The sequence below is a fragment of the Uranotaenia lowii genome, chromosome 2 (assembly GCF_029784155.1).
Source record: "Uranotaenia lowii strain MFRU-FL chromosome 2, ASM2978415v1, whole genome shotgun sequence".
Taxonomy (NCBI): Eukaryota; Metazoa; Arthropoda; class Insecta; order Diptera; family Culicidae; genus Uranotaenia; species Uranotaenia lowii.
This window is the reverse complement of record NC_073692.1, coordinates 331,079,416-331,101,364: the sequence shown is the minus strand read 5'-3', so window position 1 is coordinate 331,101,364 and position 21,949 is coordinate 331,079,416. Positions and strand designations below refer to the sequence as shown.

Below are 21,949 nucleotides of genomic sequence, written 5' to 3'. Positions count from 1 at the left end.
ACAAATCATTCCAACCCATCGCAACCATTTCTCATTCATAACGGACGATGCTCCATTTCACGAAACTCGGTAAAGGCCGGTTGCGTGTGTGGTAGGGAAAAAATAAGTAAACGTTTGAATGGTTAGAAATTCGGCAAACGTGGTTCTAAATTTATAATCCCTAACTGGTGTGTTTCCATAACCATTAGCTGCTTGCTGGTCACACCTCAGAAAGTTGTTGACGATTCTTATCACAGTTTGTACCACACGAAATGCAAGAATAGCAGGGAAATTTTTACCAAACATTACTGACAAAAAGCCTTGGGTCAAAATATTGTAAATAAATTGTAAAATCATTTTATCGTGAAAACTAAGAATTGAACTTCAGGTGTTCCGTTTGAGTCAGCATTTTTTTATCAGATTCACTCACTTACTTTCGAGATGTACATATTGATATTTACAGCGAATTTTCATGCCAAAGACCTGTATCCTATCAGTAACGAAACTGATAAAAATATCTATCGATAAGGTGACATGGTAAATTGCCTCGCTTTGATACATGTCGCCATTCAAATGGTATTAATGCCTTTTTTGGTATATTTCTTTTCTGCAAAATATTTTCGAAACGGTTTCCAAAACCAATTGCCTTAAAAGGAAATAAATGGCCTTAGAGCAAATCGAACCTAATAAAGCTTGGAAGTTATACTTGTTGACTAAAAAATAGGAAGTTATTACATAGTATGGACTGTCGTTCCAAGCAAGATTGTCCCATGTGGAAAAACATGCAAACGGGAAAAACGCGATTGAAATATCAGCTATATTTCCAATTTTTCTCTCAAACTAAAAATTCACCGACAGTTTTCTCGTAGTGAAAAGTTCAAATTATTCATTTTACAATGTTTTCTGCCAAAAAAATTACATTTACTACAAAAAAAAACAGCAAATTAGAGCCAAAAATGCGCCGTGTGACACTTTTGCGTAGAATCAGAACGCATGCCGACGCTAGTTCTACGAAAAACTGTCACACGGCTACAATTTTTCTATCATTTTAAAAGCTCGCATAGTTCATTTTTTCTCAAAAACTCATGCTAAACCGTAATTTGAGAAATACGTTCCTCTTTGTTTATAAAAATGTATAGTTGAGTATGGATCCTGTAACGAAAAGTGTTTAGTGAAAATTTCTCTGAATAAAACACTAAAGGCTTCTCTTCTGCCCTCTATTTAAGCTTAGCTTGTTTGACTACTCATATCCACCTTAAATCATTGAACTCGAAATGATATTTAATTGTTTCAGAGGATGGTAATGCTATTTAATTACGTACTTCAAAAGAAAAGATTATTTTTTTGTTATTTTTTATCAATTCATGCGCATTTCGAATTCCATGACCGCTGGCGTGGCTAAGCAGAACAAGTTCCACGTCGCCAATGGTTGCTACTCCGTGATTAATCGAGGCCATCAATTTTGCACAAAGTCCAAAAGAATGGTGCTTGGGATTAGCAGTTCATCCTCAAGCTTAGCTTAGCTTAGCTTGGTTGACTACTCATATCCACCTTAAATCATTGAACTCGAAATGCTTCATTTAAAGGTTTTTTTTAAACGATTCTAGAGGAACTTCGTATTTTTTACATTTGTTTTCAAACTATACATTTCGAATTCCATGATCGCTGGCGTGGCTAAGCAGAACAAGTTCCACATCGCCAATGGTTGCTACTCCGTGATTAATCGAGGCCATCAATTTTGCACAAAGTCCAAAAGAATGGTGCTTGGGATTAGCAGTCATTCTCATTGTACAAAACTGATGCTCTCCCTTTTTATATGATTAATAACAGCGCCGGCCACGTCCTAGTAGTCAATGGGGAAAAAGGAAGGATTGTTAATAAGATACTCTTTAAGTTCAACCAGCAACCTCTCGGTACTGCACTCCAAAAAAAAAAATTGGAATAGTCAGAACCAGATTTAAGCTAGTATCACAAACTATGGAATCCGTCTATACGTCTGCGAATCCATGTTCAAGTATCCAAGGAAGGGGTTGTGTTAGTTGGTGAAAGGTGAAGATCAGGATCCATTTTGGTAAATGGTGCGATCATGAGTTTCCTACACCTCCTATGCTCCTAGACATTTCCTAAGGAAACTCCTATTTCTCTGAGGCATTCTATAAACATCCAAATAAAATGGATCGAGTAAAATATTGAAGGCAAATCAATACCATCCAAATTTCTTCCTTGATAAACTAGCTCTTTTTCCTAAACATGATCCCTGTTGAACCGAAGAGTTTACGAATGGGCTTTAATGGTTGAAGACGGAAAGTAACTTAAAATTACACAATTTTTTTCCAAATTGTTTTTCTATGAATATTGCATTTTTGAAAACTCTTTGATTCTATGCTATTCTGTGCCTCACATTTTAGAAGTCTTTCTCATCAATAGTAAATCAATAGAAAGTTAAGTTTATTAAAACATATTTAATCTGAAATAATACAAATATGATGAAGAAAACCAAAGTATCCTTGTAATAAATATATTTTTGAAACGTTATCTTATCAATTGATATGTATTTCATTTAGTAATTTTTCTGCAAATCAGTGAAAACTTTAATTTTCTTTGTAGAATATATAAATTTTTTTTCAGTGATTTAAAAAAAATTAAATTTACATTCAGTTAAATAGGGTTTTAATCAATAATAAATGCGCCTTTTCTCGCTCTTGAAACGAAAAAAAAAAAAGGAAATAATGATTAGTGCAATCACTAAACCTTTCGAAATAAACTGTTTCGTAAAGTTTAGTGGAGAAAAGCAGAAGTTTTTCATACTTTTACTTTACCTTTCAATAGTCTGCAAGGATCAACATTTCTTTTTTTATATTACATTGTTCGTATGCATATGCAATTTTGTTCAAAACTGATGACTGGAAGAAAGTTTCATAAAATCAGCAGGGTTTACCAATTAAAAATCACAACTTCAAATTCAAAGCAAAGTATAGAGGTAAAAAAAATGAAACAGCGTAATATATCGTTATCTATATGGTACATTCGTCGTCTGTGTACTTCCTTTTACTAATGTAGATATTGATTCAAATAACATTTTAACTCAGATTTTTGCAAACTTAAACAAATATGCTTACTAGCATAATTTTCCTGATATTTTTAGTATGTGGAAAAAAAATAATTAAAACAAAATACTTAGCTTTGGGTGCGCAAAGGCAACCGAACAGCAAACTGCATCCCATCAAGGCAAGCCGTTTAGCAAGCATGATAAAACAGCACCACAAAACCAAGACGACACAGCACAAATTGGTTTGAAATTGACGATCCGATACAAGTTTTTTTTTCAGACTTCGCAAAAACTGATTCATATTGCTCCTTGCTTGAATTTTATAACAAGATTTTCCTGAACACTCCGCGAATAGTTCATTAACAATTTACAATCGATAAACAAGCTCAAGAAAAAGAATTTCTCAATCGATTTCGAATTTTTCATTTTGTTAAAAATCACTTTAAACTATTCTTCAATGCGGCCGCATCAGCAAACTTTTTAAACTCTTCTTCCCTTCGGAACAATATTTCGCCAATTACAAAAGAAACACAGGGGTAAAAACAGGACAACATCGGAAAACACGAACGAGAACCACATTTCTGTAAACCCATCACGAGCACACAATTATAGCATTTCCCGTGAATTTGAAAACTAAAACACCTGCTAGGTAGTATTTCAACGCGAACACGAAAAACTTTCTGATATATATATATGTATATTCACTCCTACAATAAACGAAATTTCAAAATTTTCATTTTTTCGGACACTCAAAAGCAAAAATTAGCACAGGCGAAAAAAACCTTGGGATTAGCAGTTCATCCTCAATGTACAAAACTCATGCTCTCCGTTTTTGTAATGATTAAAACGGCGCCGGCCACGTCCTAGTAGTCAATGGGGAAAAAGGAAGGAATGCTCTATTTTAGTGTTTTTTTTCAGTGAATAACATTAAATTCAATAGTTTGAACTTATCTTAAGAGAATTTTTTGATAAAATTTTCATTTTTCATAGAATTTTCTCTAGTGTGAAATTCTTCCGTAGAACTATCAACATAGAGACAACCACCTTGATGAAAATTTCGTATATATTCAGAACAAAGTATACTGGTTTGTGTTTTTATTCGAAAGTTAACACTAAAAGAGACCGTTTCCAGCAAAAAAATGAAAATGACCCAAAAATCACATGGGACATTCTTGCTTGGAACGGCAGTGGAGCGCATAACGATTTTTTTTCGATATTATAATGTCGATTTAGTGCATAAATACATATGAAAGCAAAACGCAAATTTTTAGTTTAGAAATTTTTGTTTATGAATATGAATCCCTAGCGAAAAAAATCAATGAAAAGCCCTGAATTTCTAACAACCATTTACCAAAACATCCTAACTGGTAAGAAATCAAGACGAATACCCCAACGTCTTTATCACGTAGTCAACTCACACCGAATTGACCGGTCTTAATAAAATTTGGAAGATTATAGATAAGCTCATACACTAACATCAAGGTTGGTAGCGACTTTTCTGTTTGAAATTACAAAGTTTTCCCATATTTTCCCGGTTAAAAATGTTGATTCGCTATATGTATATGTAATGTTTTGCAGTTTTGTCAAAAAAGAGCAAACTTTTCTATAATGACTTTTTCCTATTTTTTAAAGTTATTTCTTCTTCTAACATCAACATGGCCAAAACTTGTAAGCATACTGGAAAATGTAAAACTTACGTCCTTCATTTTTGCGTTGTATCTGTTACATATTGAACATATTGCAGATACAACTATGGCCAGGCCAACCATGTGATGAAAACCCTTTAAAGATACAGCATTAAGGGAAGGAATGAAGCGTGGAGTTCCCTGCCAAACGCTTCTTGGATTTTTTTTTATGCTTATACCAGGGTATCTAGCGATTTTTCATTTTGAAAATCCAAAGTTTTTTCCCCGTTAAAAATGATGATTTTCCCGATATTTTTATACTCGTTTTTTAACATAAAATCATGGTGAACAAAAAAAATTCAATGTAAAGCTCTCACATTTCTGAGAATTATTTTGCGAGGTTGTTAACCGGTAAGGAATCATAACAAATATTTCGACGTCTTTTAACACGTGGTCTTTTTCGTATCAAATTGACAGGTTTTGATAATTTTTTTAGAACGAATCCAACGAAATTGGAATTTATTCATTGTTTTGATCCACAAATAACAGAATTTTGCAAAAACAAGTCAAGTTAACTTTGACCTCGAAATTAAAATGTGGTTGTTTTGAGCCAATGTGAATTTTTTTCTAGAATTTGTATAGAGTTGTAGAAAAAAATGTAGTTTTTATAGAAATATGTAGAAAATACATCGAAACATAACATCAAACCAGCTTGCCAACTTGAAAAGGGATTTGTCTTACAAAACTTAAAATCATCAGATTGCATGAAAATATTTAGTTATTTCATTAGTGCAGTTAATTTTTTGTAAAGGATGTCCACAACGAAATTTACACACTATGAAATTGCTCTAATTTTTAAACCGTTGGGTAGAATTTAATGAAAATTTGGGTGGATTTAGTTTATAGTGCATTGTTTACATCCTGCAAGTTTTAAAGTCCTGTGATCAAAACTCGCGGAAATGGAGTCGAAAGACGATAAAATCCTACGCATTCATCATGAGAACAAGGATCTTTCGCATCGTTCCATCGCTAAAACCTTGGGAATCGCGAATTTTACGGTGTGTTTGAATGTAAGATATTATTTTGTATAAGGGGAAAAACCTTTTATTTCGACAGCAGCTTGTTTTCGACAAATTTTTACATAAGACATATATATTTCAGCGTAGGAAACTTTAAGCAAAAGTTTAACTTAGGAAGAATAAAAAAAACAAAACACTTACAATATAAGGCTTCATTCCTCAGTCCAATTCAAAAGAAATACACAACAACATTGAAAAACATTTTTCTGGTGAAAATATCTATCAGAAACCACTGGACCAAATCAGGGTGGCCACTCAAAATCAATTTTTGTTTTCCCGACTTTTTTCCGCATGGTCTCACGAAAATCCCGATTCTATAAAACAGGAAAAGCAAACCAAATTCCGAATATTCATTTTTGAAACCATATAAACGAAACCGGTTAAGCTTTCTTTTAGTGGTAAATAATCTTCAAGTGGTTTTTTCAGATATTTTTACGAAACATTAGACTGATACGCAGGGATTTTTTTAATTTTAAAACTATGTCTCTCGAGTCGAAAATGTAAAACAAATAAAATTATTAACAGGCCAAACGAATATTCGGTCGAATATTCTGTCGAGCTTCTAATAAAAATAAAAAAAAAACGATCACTTCAATTTCCTTTCATTTCTTCTATCTTAATGCCCCTCATATAAAGTTTTTGATTATTAAATAGCTTTTTTAGTATTACTTTTGAATATTTTATAAATTATGCAAAATCAGGGTTTATAAAAAACAATGATTTAAAAAAAAAAAAACCAAAAAATCGTTTTTTATATTCAAATCGGTTTTTTTTATTTAAATCAAAGGTTTTTTTTATTTAAATAGGATTTGATAAATTGCATTTGTTGAGGAAATATTTCAGCATCCAAAGGTTCTTCCATCATGTGTATTTTTACTCAGCTTTATAAAGGCTGTATAAGTGTAACATTTATGTTTCATGATTTTTAACATTCATCAAAGACCGATGCTTTTTAAACTAAATCCACATTGATTCGACTTGGTTTCTAACGATTCGAAACGATTGACGATTGCCATGGAAAACTTTGTTGAATTCCTTCCTAAGCTTACTACTCCTTTGTAATGCATGTTTTCCACTGCCCCCGCCTAATTTTACATACAATTTTTTTAAAGTTTTTTTAAAGTTCAGTAACAAATAAGCAATTCCTTTACTGAATGAAAATATTATCGAAATTCACAAAACACTTTTTATAGACGGACTACGAGTTGGTCTTTAGCACTCGATCAGCCTTCTTCTTCTATTGGTTCAGAGAAATCGAACAAATAGAATAAACCTTAATTCATAATTTTCAAAAACGTTGAGCGTCGAGATTTATGCAAAAACATGAAAAATCTGATGGTTTTATAAAAAAAAGAAAATAAAATTGACTTCAGTTTCAAGCAAACTAATTTTTTGAGCAGATTTTTGCGGACATTGTTTGGGTTATTTGATAGAAATGCCAACTTGCCAAATTCTCAATCAACATATCTTCACTGAATTAAATTTGAGTAATATTCTTTAAATATGCCCACATGGACATTATCCAAACGTCTACTCCCTTCTACGTGGACAAGCATTCGGCATCCTCGTCAATCACAACTTGCGGAATATCCACAAGAAGCAAGAAAGAAAAATCTATTCTAAATTCTCGAGGAGATGAATAAGCCTTCTTGGAAACGTGGAAAAACGAAAAAAAAAACCATTCCACATTCACTGAATTTCAGGAATTTTATTCACTGAGAAAGTTTGATTTAAATCACTAATTAAAATCAAGTGATTTAAATAATGATCCCTTTGATTTAAATCAAATCCACACTGTCCAAAATCAATTGACAATTATGTTGTTGTATAAATTTCGAGAATAAATATTCGGCCTATACCGTATTTTTGTTTGAAAAATTGTCTAAGTTTGCACTTGCCCCGTTTATGTACTCAAAATTTATCATAAATGTTCAGCTTTCACTTGAATATCAGTCTCAAACACTTACCTGTTCGCAACTTATGGGATTCGAACCAAAAAGTTTTCTTGCCGGTAACGGGAATCGAACCTAGTTACCAGCGCGCCAATCTATCCGCTAGGTCTCATCAGCGCTAAAAGGAATAACACTTGACCGGTCATGTGCGAAATTTTCCTGTTTCCCGGTGAAAAATTGAATTACGAAGTTTTTCCGGTTTTCCGGATCGCTAACCACCCTGGTTTTCGTTAGGTCAAATTTTACATTTTTTTTTTCTATTTTTTTGGCAGAGGAAATAAGAAAAAAAATCTCCAAAAAGCAAAATTTTCTATAAGAGTTCAAAAAGTTTCATACATGGTCAGCAAAGTGAGGCCAACTTTGGCTGTTTGGAGACCTAAACGATATTAAAATTTTGGGAAAGCACCATGATGCCAATAGAAGGTATCGAATAATTTTTCATGGTAGCTCTCAGTTTGCTGTTGATACCTTATTTTGGTCTCAGTTTGACATTGAAAGTTTCAATTTGATTTGAAACTCGATTTTTTTTTGCTTAACTATTTATTGGCTTCACCTCTAATTACATAACCGGCCAAGTGTTGTAAAAAAATTGTTTTAAAGATCTATGTTACATGTAATAACGAAATCAGCTATCACTTTATATAATTCAAAATCTTTGTGTTTCAGAATAATTTCTAAATCCGGAATAATACGTTTTTCAATCAAGCTTCTCCACAGTTGTCTACGATGAGTTTCATACTGACTGCATAAAAAAATAATGTGGTCTCGATTTTCTATTCATATAACCAGATGACTTTCTATAAACTCATTCCTCTTTGCAGAACTGAAAAAATGCATGCGTGGAATGTGTTTTTCGTCACATAATAAAGTCTTAACAACAATGAAAGCATATTTTGCTGCTATTTCACTTCTGGAATTCCATCTCTCGATACGGAATTCATATATTCATGGCATGTTAGACTACCTGATGATATACTTATATAATCGTTTTTTCGCAAAACTCCATGAGCACCATGGTCTTCAAATCAATGTCATAAAGTTTAGTCTTTGAGTTTTTACTTTATCGCCTAAATATCCCAAATTATAATGTTTCTATACGAAAACATCCTTGTGATCCGACAATAATCAAACTTCGATTCAAGTGATTAAATTGTAAAATAAACACATATAAACAGAACAATTTAACCTACAATCCGAATACTCTCTTAACCATCTAAAACAATAATTCCATCGAATGTGGCGAATATCGTCAAAGCCATTACCATAAACCAGGATCCCTCCAATTTATGGTAAAGCTAATTCGACCAGACAGTTTACAGCACCAGCTAACTATAAACCTGTAAAATATTTCGCCAATACGGGTCGGTTTTCCGTTGATGGCGGCGGCATCGGGGTTGATGATGGTCCCTAGCTTTCGCTTGGTACCTAGCTCATCGTTCATCGCCTATTGACACATTGTGTCTGACAGATTCGGGTCATCCTAATATGCGTCATCTGTTTTTCAAGAAGAAGCTACCGCCAGACAATTTTGAATTTATGAGTTCGTTCACAAATAATAGTCGTCACCGCCGCCCTATGAATTGGCACCTGCTGCTGCTGCCGCTGCGGCTTTAGGGGACAAGGTCATTCGATGAGTTTGCAATTTTGCATTGTGAAGAAATTGTCCTCTTCAATCACACTTTCAATTCAACGGACGAGAACGTTTCAGCAGTACCATAAAATGGTTTATCAACTGGTTTGTAGCTGCTCTGATAAATCGGAGTCAGTGTCGTCATCGAGCAGCGAGCTGCTTACTGGGAATTAGAAGCTGACTGGATTCGTAATCCTCCGGAATCAAGGGGTTTGTGGGAGTAAGTGGTGCAAGAGAAAGGGCCACCGCCCTCTACTATGACAGCTGTTGTTGTTGTTGTTGGAAGCAGACAGCGGCTGATAACCGGGTTCGTTGATATTTCGCAATGTCAACGAAATCGACAATCCTTTCCATTTTCGGTCATTGCAGCGCATTCGGATTCGGAATCTCCCCTGGCTAGATTCCGTCCGTTCCGACCGTCTCTCGTCTATCCATCCACGACTACAACGAATAGGTGGTGTTGTTCGAATCGTGAAGTAACTGGAGAAGAGCCGGCGTGCTCTGGTGGTACTTTTGCAATTCAACGGGCGTTGTAGTTGTGCAATCGACACAGACGTCGCGTTTGGTTGGATTGGATTGGAAAAAGAGCAAGAGAGCGCATCTAGAGACCGGCATGTTTCACAAACACCGGTACGGTCCGATACCTTCCGTCCGTCCGTTCGAGTTCCGAGAGGACCGGTTCTGGCTTGCACCAATACCACAAATCGGCACCATCGACATCATGGAATAACGGATGCCGGCTGCGCACGAGTGTGTACTCTGCTGCTGCTGCTGCCTGCTCGCTCGGGTATGAGTAATTCGATTCACGAAAACCTATCTCTTCTCTACTTTGACCATATATGGTAATTCCTTACACTGTGCGTTGATGTTTTCGAATCTGAGCCAACGAGGCGGGGGGAGGTTGTTTTTTTTGCCAGCCGTGCCGAATAGTGATGATGCCCGAATTCACTGTGATACGGTACACGGCGATACCATAGACCAGGATTGGCTTATCGTTTTTTTTCTTCTTTTGGTTAAGGTCGTCTCCGATAGGACATTGATATGTGCATGCGAAATAATGAATTCATTAGAGAGCCGTATATGGTTAAAATTTCATTATCTGAGTAGATGTTTTTCTAAACTTGGTGATTCAACACGAAATCTAGAGATGTTTTATCTTTATCATAAAATCTTCATACAAAAATTTTGGAATCGTAGTTAACGAAGAATTTCAACCCTTGCAACAGTTTAAACTGCTATAGTTTTGTAGAACAAATGATGGCGTTTAAGGAAAGATATAAATTATTCTTTCAAGCATCCAGCCTTTAACCCTCATCCGCATTAGAGTGTCATTTTGACACTATTGCAAGTTTGAAGGCTTGTAACTTTTTTCAGAAGCTTCAAAAAACAAAAATTTCTCCGAGGACCCCTAAATGAATTCAAAAGTTCTTTAATATTGCATCTTTACTTTTTTTATGGACGAACCCTGGAAGCCTGAACAAAAAACATCCAGGAACATTATATATAGCTAAACAGAACATTAGAATATAGCTAAATATAGAACATTATATATAACTAAAGCTACTAGTTTTCTCGTTAATCAGCATGAAAGAAAATAAATCCGAAAAAACATGCCTCAGGAAAACTGCTGTAGTTCATATATTACACGTCCAAAAAATATTTGCCTCATGGATATGAAAGCTGAAGTTAATGTCTACAGGGTTGCTAGCGATTTTTCGCTTTGAAATTCCAAAGTTTTTCCCGGTTTTTTCCCAGGTTTTTTCCCGGTTATAAATGATGATCTTCTCGATATTTATTATTCTCTTACATATAAAATCATGGTGAATAAAAAAAATCAATATGTACAGGGCTTCAAATTTCTAATAAATCTATCCCAAAACTTGTAAACCGGTTAGAAATCATGGCAATATTTTCGGCGTCTTCTAACACGTAGTCTTTTCGTATCAATTGACAGGTTTTCATGATTTTTTTCAACAAATCTAACGAACGGGGCATCTACTCTTTGTTTTGCTCCGCAATTTCATCAATTTTGCAAAAATAAGTCCGATTAATTGATCTTGAAACTATAAAGTAGCACTTACAGCCAATATAAATTTTCAAGAATCTCGCCTGAGCTTACATTACGTCGTGTGAAACATCTTAAGAATTCACAGAAAACTGCTGAAAAAGTTATGAAAACAACTTTAAAATTTTTATTGTAAAGAAGTTGCGACTAGTTTATGTCAGGTTTTGTATTTTTTCGTAATAAAACTCTTTGTTAACATGAAAGCTCACGCGAGAAATCGTGTATAAGACTGGGGCTGAGCTTTAATTGTTTGAGTGTAGGATATTATTTTTTATCAGGGTTAAGACCCTAGATTTCGGAAATTTTAAGCAACAGCTTAACGTAGAATGAATTAAAAACTTAGTACTTGCGATGTAAGGCTTCGTTCCTCAGGCCAATTCAAAAGAAATACACAACAACAACAACATTGGAAAACCAATATCCTTTTCTGGTGAAAAAGAGATATAACTCTGCTCAGAAACGTCTCACGCTGCCAAATTATTTGCCTTTTGCATAAAATAATTTTATGAAATATGTATATCGAACACTGAATAGATTGACGTCGAAACTCAAACTAGTACAGCCGAATCTGGATGTGCGAGAAACCTCTATAGTGAGAGAAAACATCAAGTCTCAAGCTTTGCAAAACACAAAACTTCTTCAAATGAAATTGTAAAACATCTATAAGCTAGAGTCGTTTTCCTGACTAGATCCAGAAAATTAGAGAAAATAACACTTTTGTATCATATTGATACTTACTCAGAAACCTTCGAACTGATGCATCAACTGGTGTCAGGTGCATTTTTATCAAATACACATTGAATAGTTGCATTTGTACGTTGCTAACCCTCTAAATAAGTTAGAAACCTCTTTAAGCGAGGAAAGCGATTCAAACTCCGTTTGTTTACTAATGAACGAAGTTAAGCGTTTATGAGATAAATCTATATCGAGACTCTTAAAAAAAATACTCCCAAATTTTGAAATAATTTGAAAAATATTTTTGAAACTCCGTGAAAAAATTTCAAACTTGTCAATTTTCCCGGTGAGGTGCCGAAATTCCCGGTTTCCCGGTGACCTGATGAAATTTCAAAGTTTTTCCCGGTTTTCCCGGTTTTCCCGGTTCGCTAGCAACCCTGTGTCTACATAATGAAGCCAAGATTTTTTTTTTAATGAAAAGGTCACAAAAAGTTCAAAAAAGTGGTCTCAAAAACCTACTTTTCATTCGATTGCTAGTAAAAACTGTTTGAGCGATGATAGAGTTTTTGAAAAAATATGACTACAAAATTTATTCTAATTCTAACATTTTTTTGTCTTTAGATTTTTGAAGCGACAAAAATTGCATTTACTGGAATTTTTCAAAGTTGACTTCTTTGCGCGATTTTTTCAAAAATTAAAATTTCATCTGTTTTTGTGGTCCACCGCCAGGTTGTACCCGGATTTTCAGTGCTTTTACTTTGTTTGGACCAATCAAAATTATATTCATTGGAAAGGAAATTTAATCTACATTCTAATAAGGTGCAACAATTTACGCTGTGAGATTTCATAAAAATATGAAAATTATTGAGTTTGCTAGTCACGACACGAATTTTGCTCTGACAAAATTATGACAATATTTAGTATGACCAAAATCTGACAGATATGACAAAAATTTGACAATAAAATGACAGCAATCTAACAACTATGACAAAATTATGGCCTAGATATGACGAAAAATTGGCTATAAAATGACAAAACAATGATAAAAATATGACAAAAATATGAAAAATATTACAAAAATATAGCAAAATTGACAAAAATCTGACAAAAATGAAAAAATATGTCAAAATTAAGACAGAAATATGACATTGATTTAACAATAAAAAGACAAAAAATTCTATAAACCTTAATAAAAAATATGACAAATGTGTTAAAAAAAGACAAAATTATTACATAAATCTGATAAATATGACAAAATTTTGACAAAAAATTAATAATAAAATGAAAAAAAAAACATGACAACTTATGACAAATTTGGTAAAAAATGACAACATTCTGAAAGATATGACATTTGTCATATTTTTATCACTTTGTCATAATTTTGCATAGTTTGACGAAATTTGTGTCCCTTTAATTTAACATTTTTGTCATATTTTAATCATAATTTTGTCATATTTGTCTTATTTATGTCATAAATTTGTTTCATTTTTATCGCAATTTTATGTCATGATATTGTCATTTTATTGTCATATATTCGTCATATTTTTACCACGCTTGTCTGTCATATTTTTGAATTTGTTTGCCTATATTTTGTCTTATTTTTGTTATAATTGTTACATTTTTGTCAATTGTTTACCACAGTTGTCGTATTTTAGCAAAATTTTGTCATTTTTGTTAAAATGTTGTCATATTTTTATCACATTGGTCCTATTATACAAAATTGTGTTGAAATTTTTTGATTGTATTGAGAAATTTAAGTCATATGTGTCAGATAGACTTTTGTATTTTTTTTGTCATAATTTTGTAACACTTTTACCACATTTGTCATGTTTTGTCAGTTCATTGCCTAATTTTTGTCATATTTGTGTCATAATTTTATTATATTTTTTTCGTAATTTTGTCATAGTTTTGTCCCACACGCCCCCTCTCCAGCGTTCATCTCGCCAACCCGAACACTTATTTCTCAACCTTCCCACCTCTACACACTATACACTACACACTATACACTACACACCTGACATTGACTGCTATCGTGCCCTGTTAGAAATAAAGAGGATAAAATGCCATGGTTTGGTTTAAACATAAACTTGTTGATACCTCGTTTAGGCGGCTATTTTATGGAAAGTTCGAAAGCACACTGATACCATATTTTAGGTTACTGGAAGCCAAAAAGTGCCATCATTGGGCTATCAAAACACTTTTTGAAAGGTTGGCTAAACGAGGTATAATTAAGGTTTCACTGAAACCTACAGTTGATTGAGGTAAAATTGAGGTGTAAAAAGTGAGACCTGAATTTTGGCATTGTACCATCTTTATTTGGGCAAAATGATACCAAATTTTACCTTCAGGACATGATAGCGAAATTAGGTAGGTATTGTCTTGGCGTAAAAGTCTGCTCGGGACATATACCAAATTGTATATACATTTTGGCGTTTTTTATATTCGTTGTTTGTCTGAGCCATGAATACATTCACTTCTTTATTTGTTGGATTTGAAAGGCGATTTCCATCATATACCCCCCCCCCCCCCACCCCCCCAAGCACACTTAAAGGAAACATAATGCATAGGGCCCTATTACATAACACGAGTCACGAGTCATTCTACTCGAGTGAGCCATTTTAGTATGACAGTAGTCGAGTCGAGTCGAACTTCAGTCGAGTATTTCGACTGAGTCGACTGCTTGAACGTTCGTGACTCAGCTAACCGAGCCAAGTTTGTTTCCATCCAATTCGATCAGTTTCACTCGACTACCGTAATACGACATTTCGCTCGACTCGACAGTGACTGGAGTCGAGTCTAGTTACTCCACTCGTTTTATGTAATAGGGCCCATAATTTTGCTATCATTTCCTGAATGTCAAATTTAGTTTCATTTTGTCGAAAAAAGGTGTCCAAATTTGGGTATCGTTTTCGACTGGAAGATAGCACAATGTTGACAAATTTTGCTTTCAAAAATAGCTTGTTAATACCTCCTTTAGGCATACTTTTGATAAAATTTTTGAAACCACAACGATGCCGAATTTTGGCAATGAATTATACCTCAAAGTGGCATCATTGTGCCCTAAAATCTGGTTTAGAAACGTTGGCTAAACAAGGCAGTGAAACCTACACTTGGTATAATCGAGGTATCCATATATGAAAAGTAAGACCCAAATTTTGGCATTGGCATTGTTCGGGCAAAATGATACTTGAATTTACTTTAAAGGCATGATAGCAAAATTAAGTATTATTGCTCGGTAGGCTTAAAATTTCGTTTCTTGGGCGCAATGCTCGACAATGCTCTTTGTAACAAAGCGACTTTAACAGTAGCCCTCCAATTTTAAACTTGGCTGAGTAAAGTGTACTCAAGAAAATTGAAAACATTTCAAAACAGGCGGTTCAGGATCATTTGTGCGATTCATGTGCATTTTAACGAATCTCTATTCAGCTTTCTAGTTGCATATGGCACAAATTTGGAGCTTCTATGCACCTTGGGGGATGCTGCTTTTCAAGCAATCCATTAGAAACTGTGGAATAAGCCACTGTTTGGAACGCTGTGCCAGAAAAAAATGTTTTTCCCACATATCCAGACCGATTTTCGGATGAACTTGACACGCCAGACAGCCCACAACATTGCGCGGCGCGGCACCTTCCATTCACTCTTCTTGTCAATCGCTGACGACGACTTCAACTTCAATCCAACAGGGCTGCTGCTGCCAAAAGACATCGCATCGTCACGCTTGTACTTGTACTCTTCCATCGTTGTTACTCATATCACACGTCACTGTGTGTACGTACAGTACAAAAGATGAAGAAGAAAAAACCCTGACAGAGAGAGTGCAGCACCGCTGACTCGTACTTAGTGCTTGGTTTCATTCGTTCATCACCATCGGTTGGTTGATTACTCATCATCGCCACCACCATCGCGTCGTAGCGTTATAGTGAAGCATGTACTTGGGCTTGGGGCAGATATCGACTCTTGATAGAGAAGAGAGACTGCATCGAGGGGGTAATTCAGGTTTTTGAACACGTAAGCTAGTCCGATTTAATCTGCAGGCTCCAGCAGCAGTTGAATGGAAAATGCACTTGCATCGAGAGACTTTGATTGATCGTGAATTTTTATATTGATCCATCTTTCAATCGTGGTTATGAGGTAAAAAAAACACAATGGAAGGTTACGAAAAAATCGAAATACGAGTGGAATATTTTTTATTTTTTTCAACAATTGTTTATTGGCAAGTTAATGAGGGGAAATAATATTTTGGTTATTTAAGTTTCTTTCGAACGAATTATTTGAAAATTCCTTAACTAAAGCGAGCTGCAGTTGCTAATCGTCAAGACAATATGCAAAAAAGTTGCGATAGTTACAAGATTATCAGAAGATAGACTTTCTCAAAGAGATTGACAAACCCTTTTGTTATTTATTTTACTACCCATAAAATATGCAATCAGTCTATTCCCAATAAGAGCTTATTTGACTTTATGAATGTGAAGGAGGTCAAAGAATCAAATACTAACAGTATTAATAGAGGAACAGACTGATAGTTTCAGAGATCTAGTAAGCCAGATACAATTTTTTACTTTACTAAGAGCAAGTTCACTGGTGTAAAGAAAGTGGTAGAAATTATGACACTTTTAGCACATTTTGAAAATTTTACCATGCAAAAATATTTCAAGATCTGTGGCCTGTGGTTTTTACAACACGTGTTGTATTCTCGCATGCTGTGATGCAAAAATAGCAATATTTCTATCACATACGGCTGGGATAGAAACAGTGCTGTAAAAAAATACAACACCGAAAAGTTTTGAAAACATTTTTGCATGGTAAAATTTATACCAGTTTTTCCCAACACGAGTGAACTTGCCCTAATCGACTAATTGTTGCATCACACCACTTAAAGGCGATTTGTCAGATATCTTTCGTCACTTGTTGGAATTGAATCCAATGCAATCTACGAAAAGCAACTAAAGGTGAAGATAAAATAAAAAGGTGATTAGTTGAATCTCATTGGTCTTTGGCTCGCGTAATATAGACGAGGTTCTTCCAAATCCAAATCAGCCCAAGAAAATATTCTGAGTACAACTTATTTTCATAAATTTGCCAAGTAACAGATATATTCAAATGATTGATTCTACGCGACTACACTGTTATTCGACAACTCATCTAAGATATCATTAAAACAGAATCTAGAAAAGGTGTTTCTTAATTCATCAAACAATGAACTGAACGCTTAAATAGCTTTATTGATATCGTCAACTTATCAACAGAACAGGAAAACCGTAATCCTCCCAAAATTCCCTTAAAAAGATTTCATAGAAGCTTAATCAGCTCTAGTTTTTGTCTGAAGAGAATGCTAATCAGCCCAAAATTTAAGTTCTTAAAGGTACTATGAAGTTTGTTTAGGTGGCTGAAGAGAATGCTATTCAGCTTCTAAGAGAATGTAAAAAAAACTACGCGCCGAAAAAAAAACCAGTTGACAGATTGCTAGGTTGCCGGTCTATAATGGTCAATTTCATTGGTTTTAATTATATTGTTTTGATTACAAAAGCTACGTACGCCTAGAGAATTGAACCGCTGCTCTCTAGGTTGAAATGAAGCGCACCAGCCTCTCGACCAATCCAGCAATAGGGCATTGCCACTGTAATAATTAGTATTTAAACCTAATGTCATTTGAGATGATTGGATGGGTTGTTCGATAGATTGTACCTTATTTGTTTAAAGGACTTTCAGTACATTTAATAAATAATATCAAAAATTCTAATCTTCAAAAATTTATTCGAATATCTTAACATTTATTAGAAAAATTCGAAAATTTTTTGAATTCCATTTGTAAATATCAGTGCTGATATAAACAAAACAAATACCATGACAAGAAATTGACAGACATTTTTGACATGTCGCTTAGAATTCCCCTAAAGATTCTTTTAAAACACCAAGAAATATCTTAACGGTGCGTTAGAAAGTGTAAACCGAACGTTAATGACCTTCTTTAAAAGAGTTGCATTAAAAGCGCTTAGAAGTTCCGTTATCGATAATTTTACCTTTCAAAGGTCGATGGAAGTTCCTGAGTAACTTTTACGTGACGAGAGTCACCTGAAGCTCTCGTAAAACATTTTTTTAGGCAAATGTGAACTTCGGAGTTCTCAGCTGCTCCAATCTGCTCAATCTACAAGATAGGTTTTCTTTTGGTTTTTCTATTTTGGTTTATTTTAAGAGAATTTTAACCTTTCCAGTCATTCGTCCTTATACAAGATAGGGGCTCTATTTAAATACACCAAGGTTTTTTTTAAGCGTTTTTTACACGGTTTCCTGGAATTAACACGAATTTCTCGAATTGATACGGTTTTTGACGAAAATAGTCCTTTTGATCGGGAAACACTTTTTGAAGTTGGGAGAATCTTAGCTCTGAGACTAAGAATGTGATACATGAGACCTGACACCCGAGACCTGAGAATTGAGACCTGAGAATTGAGACCTGAGATTTGAAGCCCGAGACATGAGACCTGAGACACAACACCTGAGACAAAAGATATGAGACTTGAGACATGAGATAGAAGACATGAGACCTGAGGCATGAGACAAGAGCCATGAAACATGAGGCTTTAGACCTGAGACCTAAGACATGAGATCAGAGACGAGAGCCCTGATACAAAAAACATGAGACCTGAGACCTTAAATCTGAGACATGAGACCTAAAGAGCTTCAGGCCTCATGTCTAATGTGTCATGTCTCAGGTCTCATGGCTCTTGTCTTATGCCTCAGGTCTCATATCTTATGTCTCAAATCTCTTGTCTCAGATCTCATATATCAGGTGTCAGGTCTCATGTTTCACGTTTTTAGTCTGAGGTCTCATGTCTCAGGTGTAAAGTCTCATGTCTATTGCATCTGGTCTCAATTCTCATGTCTTAAGTCTCAGGTCTCATGTTTTATGTTTCAGGTCTCTAATCTCAGGTCTAATGTTCCATGTCTCAAGTCTCAGGTACCAGTTCGCAGGTATCAGATCTCATGTCTCAAGTCCCAAGTCTCAGGTCTTAAGTGTCAAGTTACATGTCTTATTTTTTCAAGTTTCAGAGCTGCAGAATTTTTACACGGTTTTCCTCAATTAGCACAGTTTTTTACATGGTTTTCGGGAATTAGCACGATTTTCACAAGGTTTTTTCACGCGGTACGTATATTACTGTAACCCGTTGGCATATTTTTTAATGCCAAACCTATCCGAAAAAATATTCCTATTAAATGCTTGATTTGAGTCTCGAGGTGGTCTCAGCGTCTCCCATTCTATTCGGAAGACACTGAGACTGTCTCGGGTTTCAAACAAAAATCGCAGTTTAAGTTGTCTAGTGTGGACTAGGTTTAAAATTCACTCGGTCCATGGCAACCGTTTTCTACTGTATATTGTGGTTTTAATTAATCGTTGTTTTAGCATTGTTCAATATATTGGAACCTGTTCAATGACTACCCTAATATTTTCGATCAGAAAAGGGATGGGCTTAAAAGTGAGACGTTATCCAAACATACAAGAAACCGTGCCTATTAAAATTATGTTATGTACAACATGCATAGTGAAATGCAAAAAAAACCTTGTGCAATAGATACATGTAACTTTGAGGCTACCGTTATTTCAATGAATAAATTAAATTTAATTAAGCTTTATAAGTTTCACGAGTCGAAGTGCCCGAAGTTTTTGAAATTGTGATACCGAATATTATTGAATTCGGAGTTCCCTTCATTTATAAATTAAAAAAAAAAATATCTTATCCAGTGTGACGAGTCGGTGTTCAGCACATCACTTGTAGCGTGTATTATTACCCACACGAACAACAGCAGACCCAACACATGCAATTGCTCAAAAATTTTGAACTCACTGTATGTACACACTTGCGCACATCTTGACACCCACAGATGAAGCGCAGCAGGAAAAGGTTAATTGCATTGCCAGGATAGAAGAAAAATCGGGTGGCGAAAATTGAGCGTATGATAACTTAGCTTTTCACGTTTTCCAATCGCTCTTTTTTCATTGAAATGATTTTCCCAGCCCCCTAGTAGCAGCCAGTGTGAAGAGATACGCATCATCATGTTAACAGTAGCTTGCTGGTCACCGTCGTCTTCCGCCAAGGAAAAACCGGCATGCGGTTGGTTGTCCGTGTAACGAAGCGAAAAAAAAATCGCCTCTTCATGAGGTTTAATTTTAACACACGCATGGGAGGACTCGCGGGTTCGAATTTGCTCGATCAGCACAGCACCAGAGTGCCGAAACTGAACCGGCTTGCTTTACCAGATGGGATATTTTTGTTGAAACATTTTCGAGTATGAAGTAACATAAGAATATTGTAACGATGCTTTTTACCGCAGTGTGAAGTAATTACTAGATATTAAAAATATGTAAAATAAAAAGGACACTCACCATTGTTTGCACGTACTGTTGTTTATCTTATCAAACAAAAAATCAAACTGCAATTAGAGAAGCCAAAAATTACGGGATAAGAAAACACGTTGGAAGATAAATTTTCTGTTCAGTCGGAAACGGATTTTTCTTGTTGGTTGGCTGGTCAAAAGATTCGACTTTTTTCCTCCTCCTCCTCCGTCGACTAACCACGATCTCACACACACACTCACACGCGCGGCGCGATTTTTAGCAACAAAAAAGAGGGCGCTGTCTACTACACGATTGGATATCGCTCGCCCAAAGACCAAAACTACTTTTTTAACAAGGAATATTACACTTTCAACAAGTTGTTTCGAAAGATTTCAAATTAATTCAATCGATTTCAGATAAATAGCAAGGTATTTGCCAAAATGTTAAGCGAATTTTAATAGCTAAAAATGGGGTTTCTTCGTCGCTTGCTGTAAGCACTTATCGAACATCTTTACAATGCTGGAAAGAGAAAGAGAGCGAGAGAAATCCATATCGTATTATTTATCCACCGGAGTGTCTTTGTATAGGTGTACTTCCTCCTTCACCTCCTGCGCACAGCTAACCAAATTTTCCATTCAATTTTCCGAGATACGATTTTCCCTTATTTTCCGATTGATATCGACCATGAAACGGTAGCCATTTATCTCATGAAACAAGCACAATTCAAGAAAGAATAAATTCACCGCTCTAATTAAACTTCACTGGCAGCGATTTGCGAAAAAAAGAAACGGAAGCACACGTACGCACGCACACCATCAACCGCGAATTCACTAGGATTTTTTTCTTTTTCCGGCTTTGCCGACTTTTTTTTACCGTGTGTGGTGCTGAAGACTACTACTACACTCTCGGGGGCCGCTGCTGGATCAGAGAAAAATCTGGACTTGCTCCTTCGGCGCACTAAAACGGACTGACGGCGAGCAACCGATTCAAGCCGCCCAAATACGGAACTTTTTGCTCCTCTGCTCTCTGAAGCCCGCCTCTCGAATTTTTGAAACCCGCCTCCAGCCTTGCCAGATCTACGGATTTCTCCGTAGATCTACGGATTTTAAGCATTTCTACGGAGCTACGGATCGATGCTCGAAATCTACGGATTTTCAGCATTTCCTACGGATTTTCTACGGATTATCGAATAAATTCAAGGGATTCTGCGGATATATGAAAATTCTACCTGACGACCAAAAAAAAAAAAAAGGTCATCAAGTTTTATTTAGCCGAAATCAGTACATTTTTCGATTTTTGGGAAATCTACGGACTTGAGTGGTTTTCAATCTGGCAACGCTGCCCGCCTCCGCTCTTTTTACTCAGTGCTGTCTCTCTCACTCTCGTATTGATTGCTACACTGCGCTAAATCGTAGCTTATGAAATGGAAGAAAATGACCACACTTTCGACCCTTTCGCTGGATATTATAGCCCGTTTTAATAAAAAAAAAATTAGCAACGTTGCTGGTGCACTGACAGCTATACACAGACTTCCGATAATCGAATATTTCATTTTCCTTT

The 21,949-nt window shown here is 35.3% G+C and overlaps 1 protein-coding gene across 1 annotated transcript in view; it reads right to left on the bottom strand.

Annotated features, from left to right (window-relative positions):
• The window catches only part of LOC129744578 (cofilin/actin-depolymerizing factor homolog), a 43,506-nt gene extending 22,132 nt beyond the window's left edge, over window positions 1-21,374 (bottom strand). Inside the window, exons 1-2 of the mRNA XM_055737182.1 lie at window positions 21,263-21,374; window positions 20,438-20,484 (exon numbers count right to left, since the gene is read on the bottom strand). Coding sequence (XP_055593157.1) covers window positions 20,438-20,440 — 3 coding nt within the window. The 5' untranslated portion in view covers window positions 20,441-20,484; window positions 21,263-21,374. The remainder of the gene's footprint in view (window positions 1-20,437; window positions 20,485-21,262) is intronic.
• Window positions 21,375-21,949: the final 575 nt, after the last annotated feature.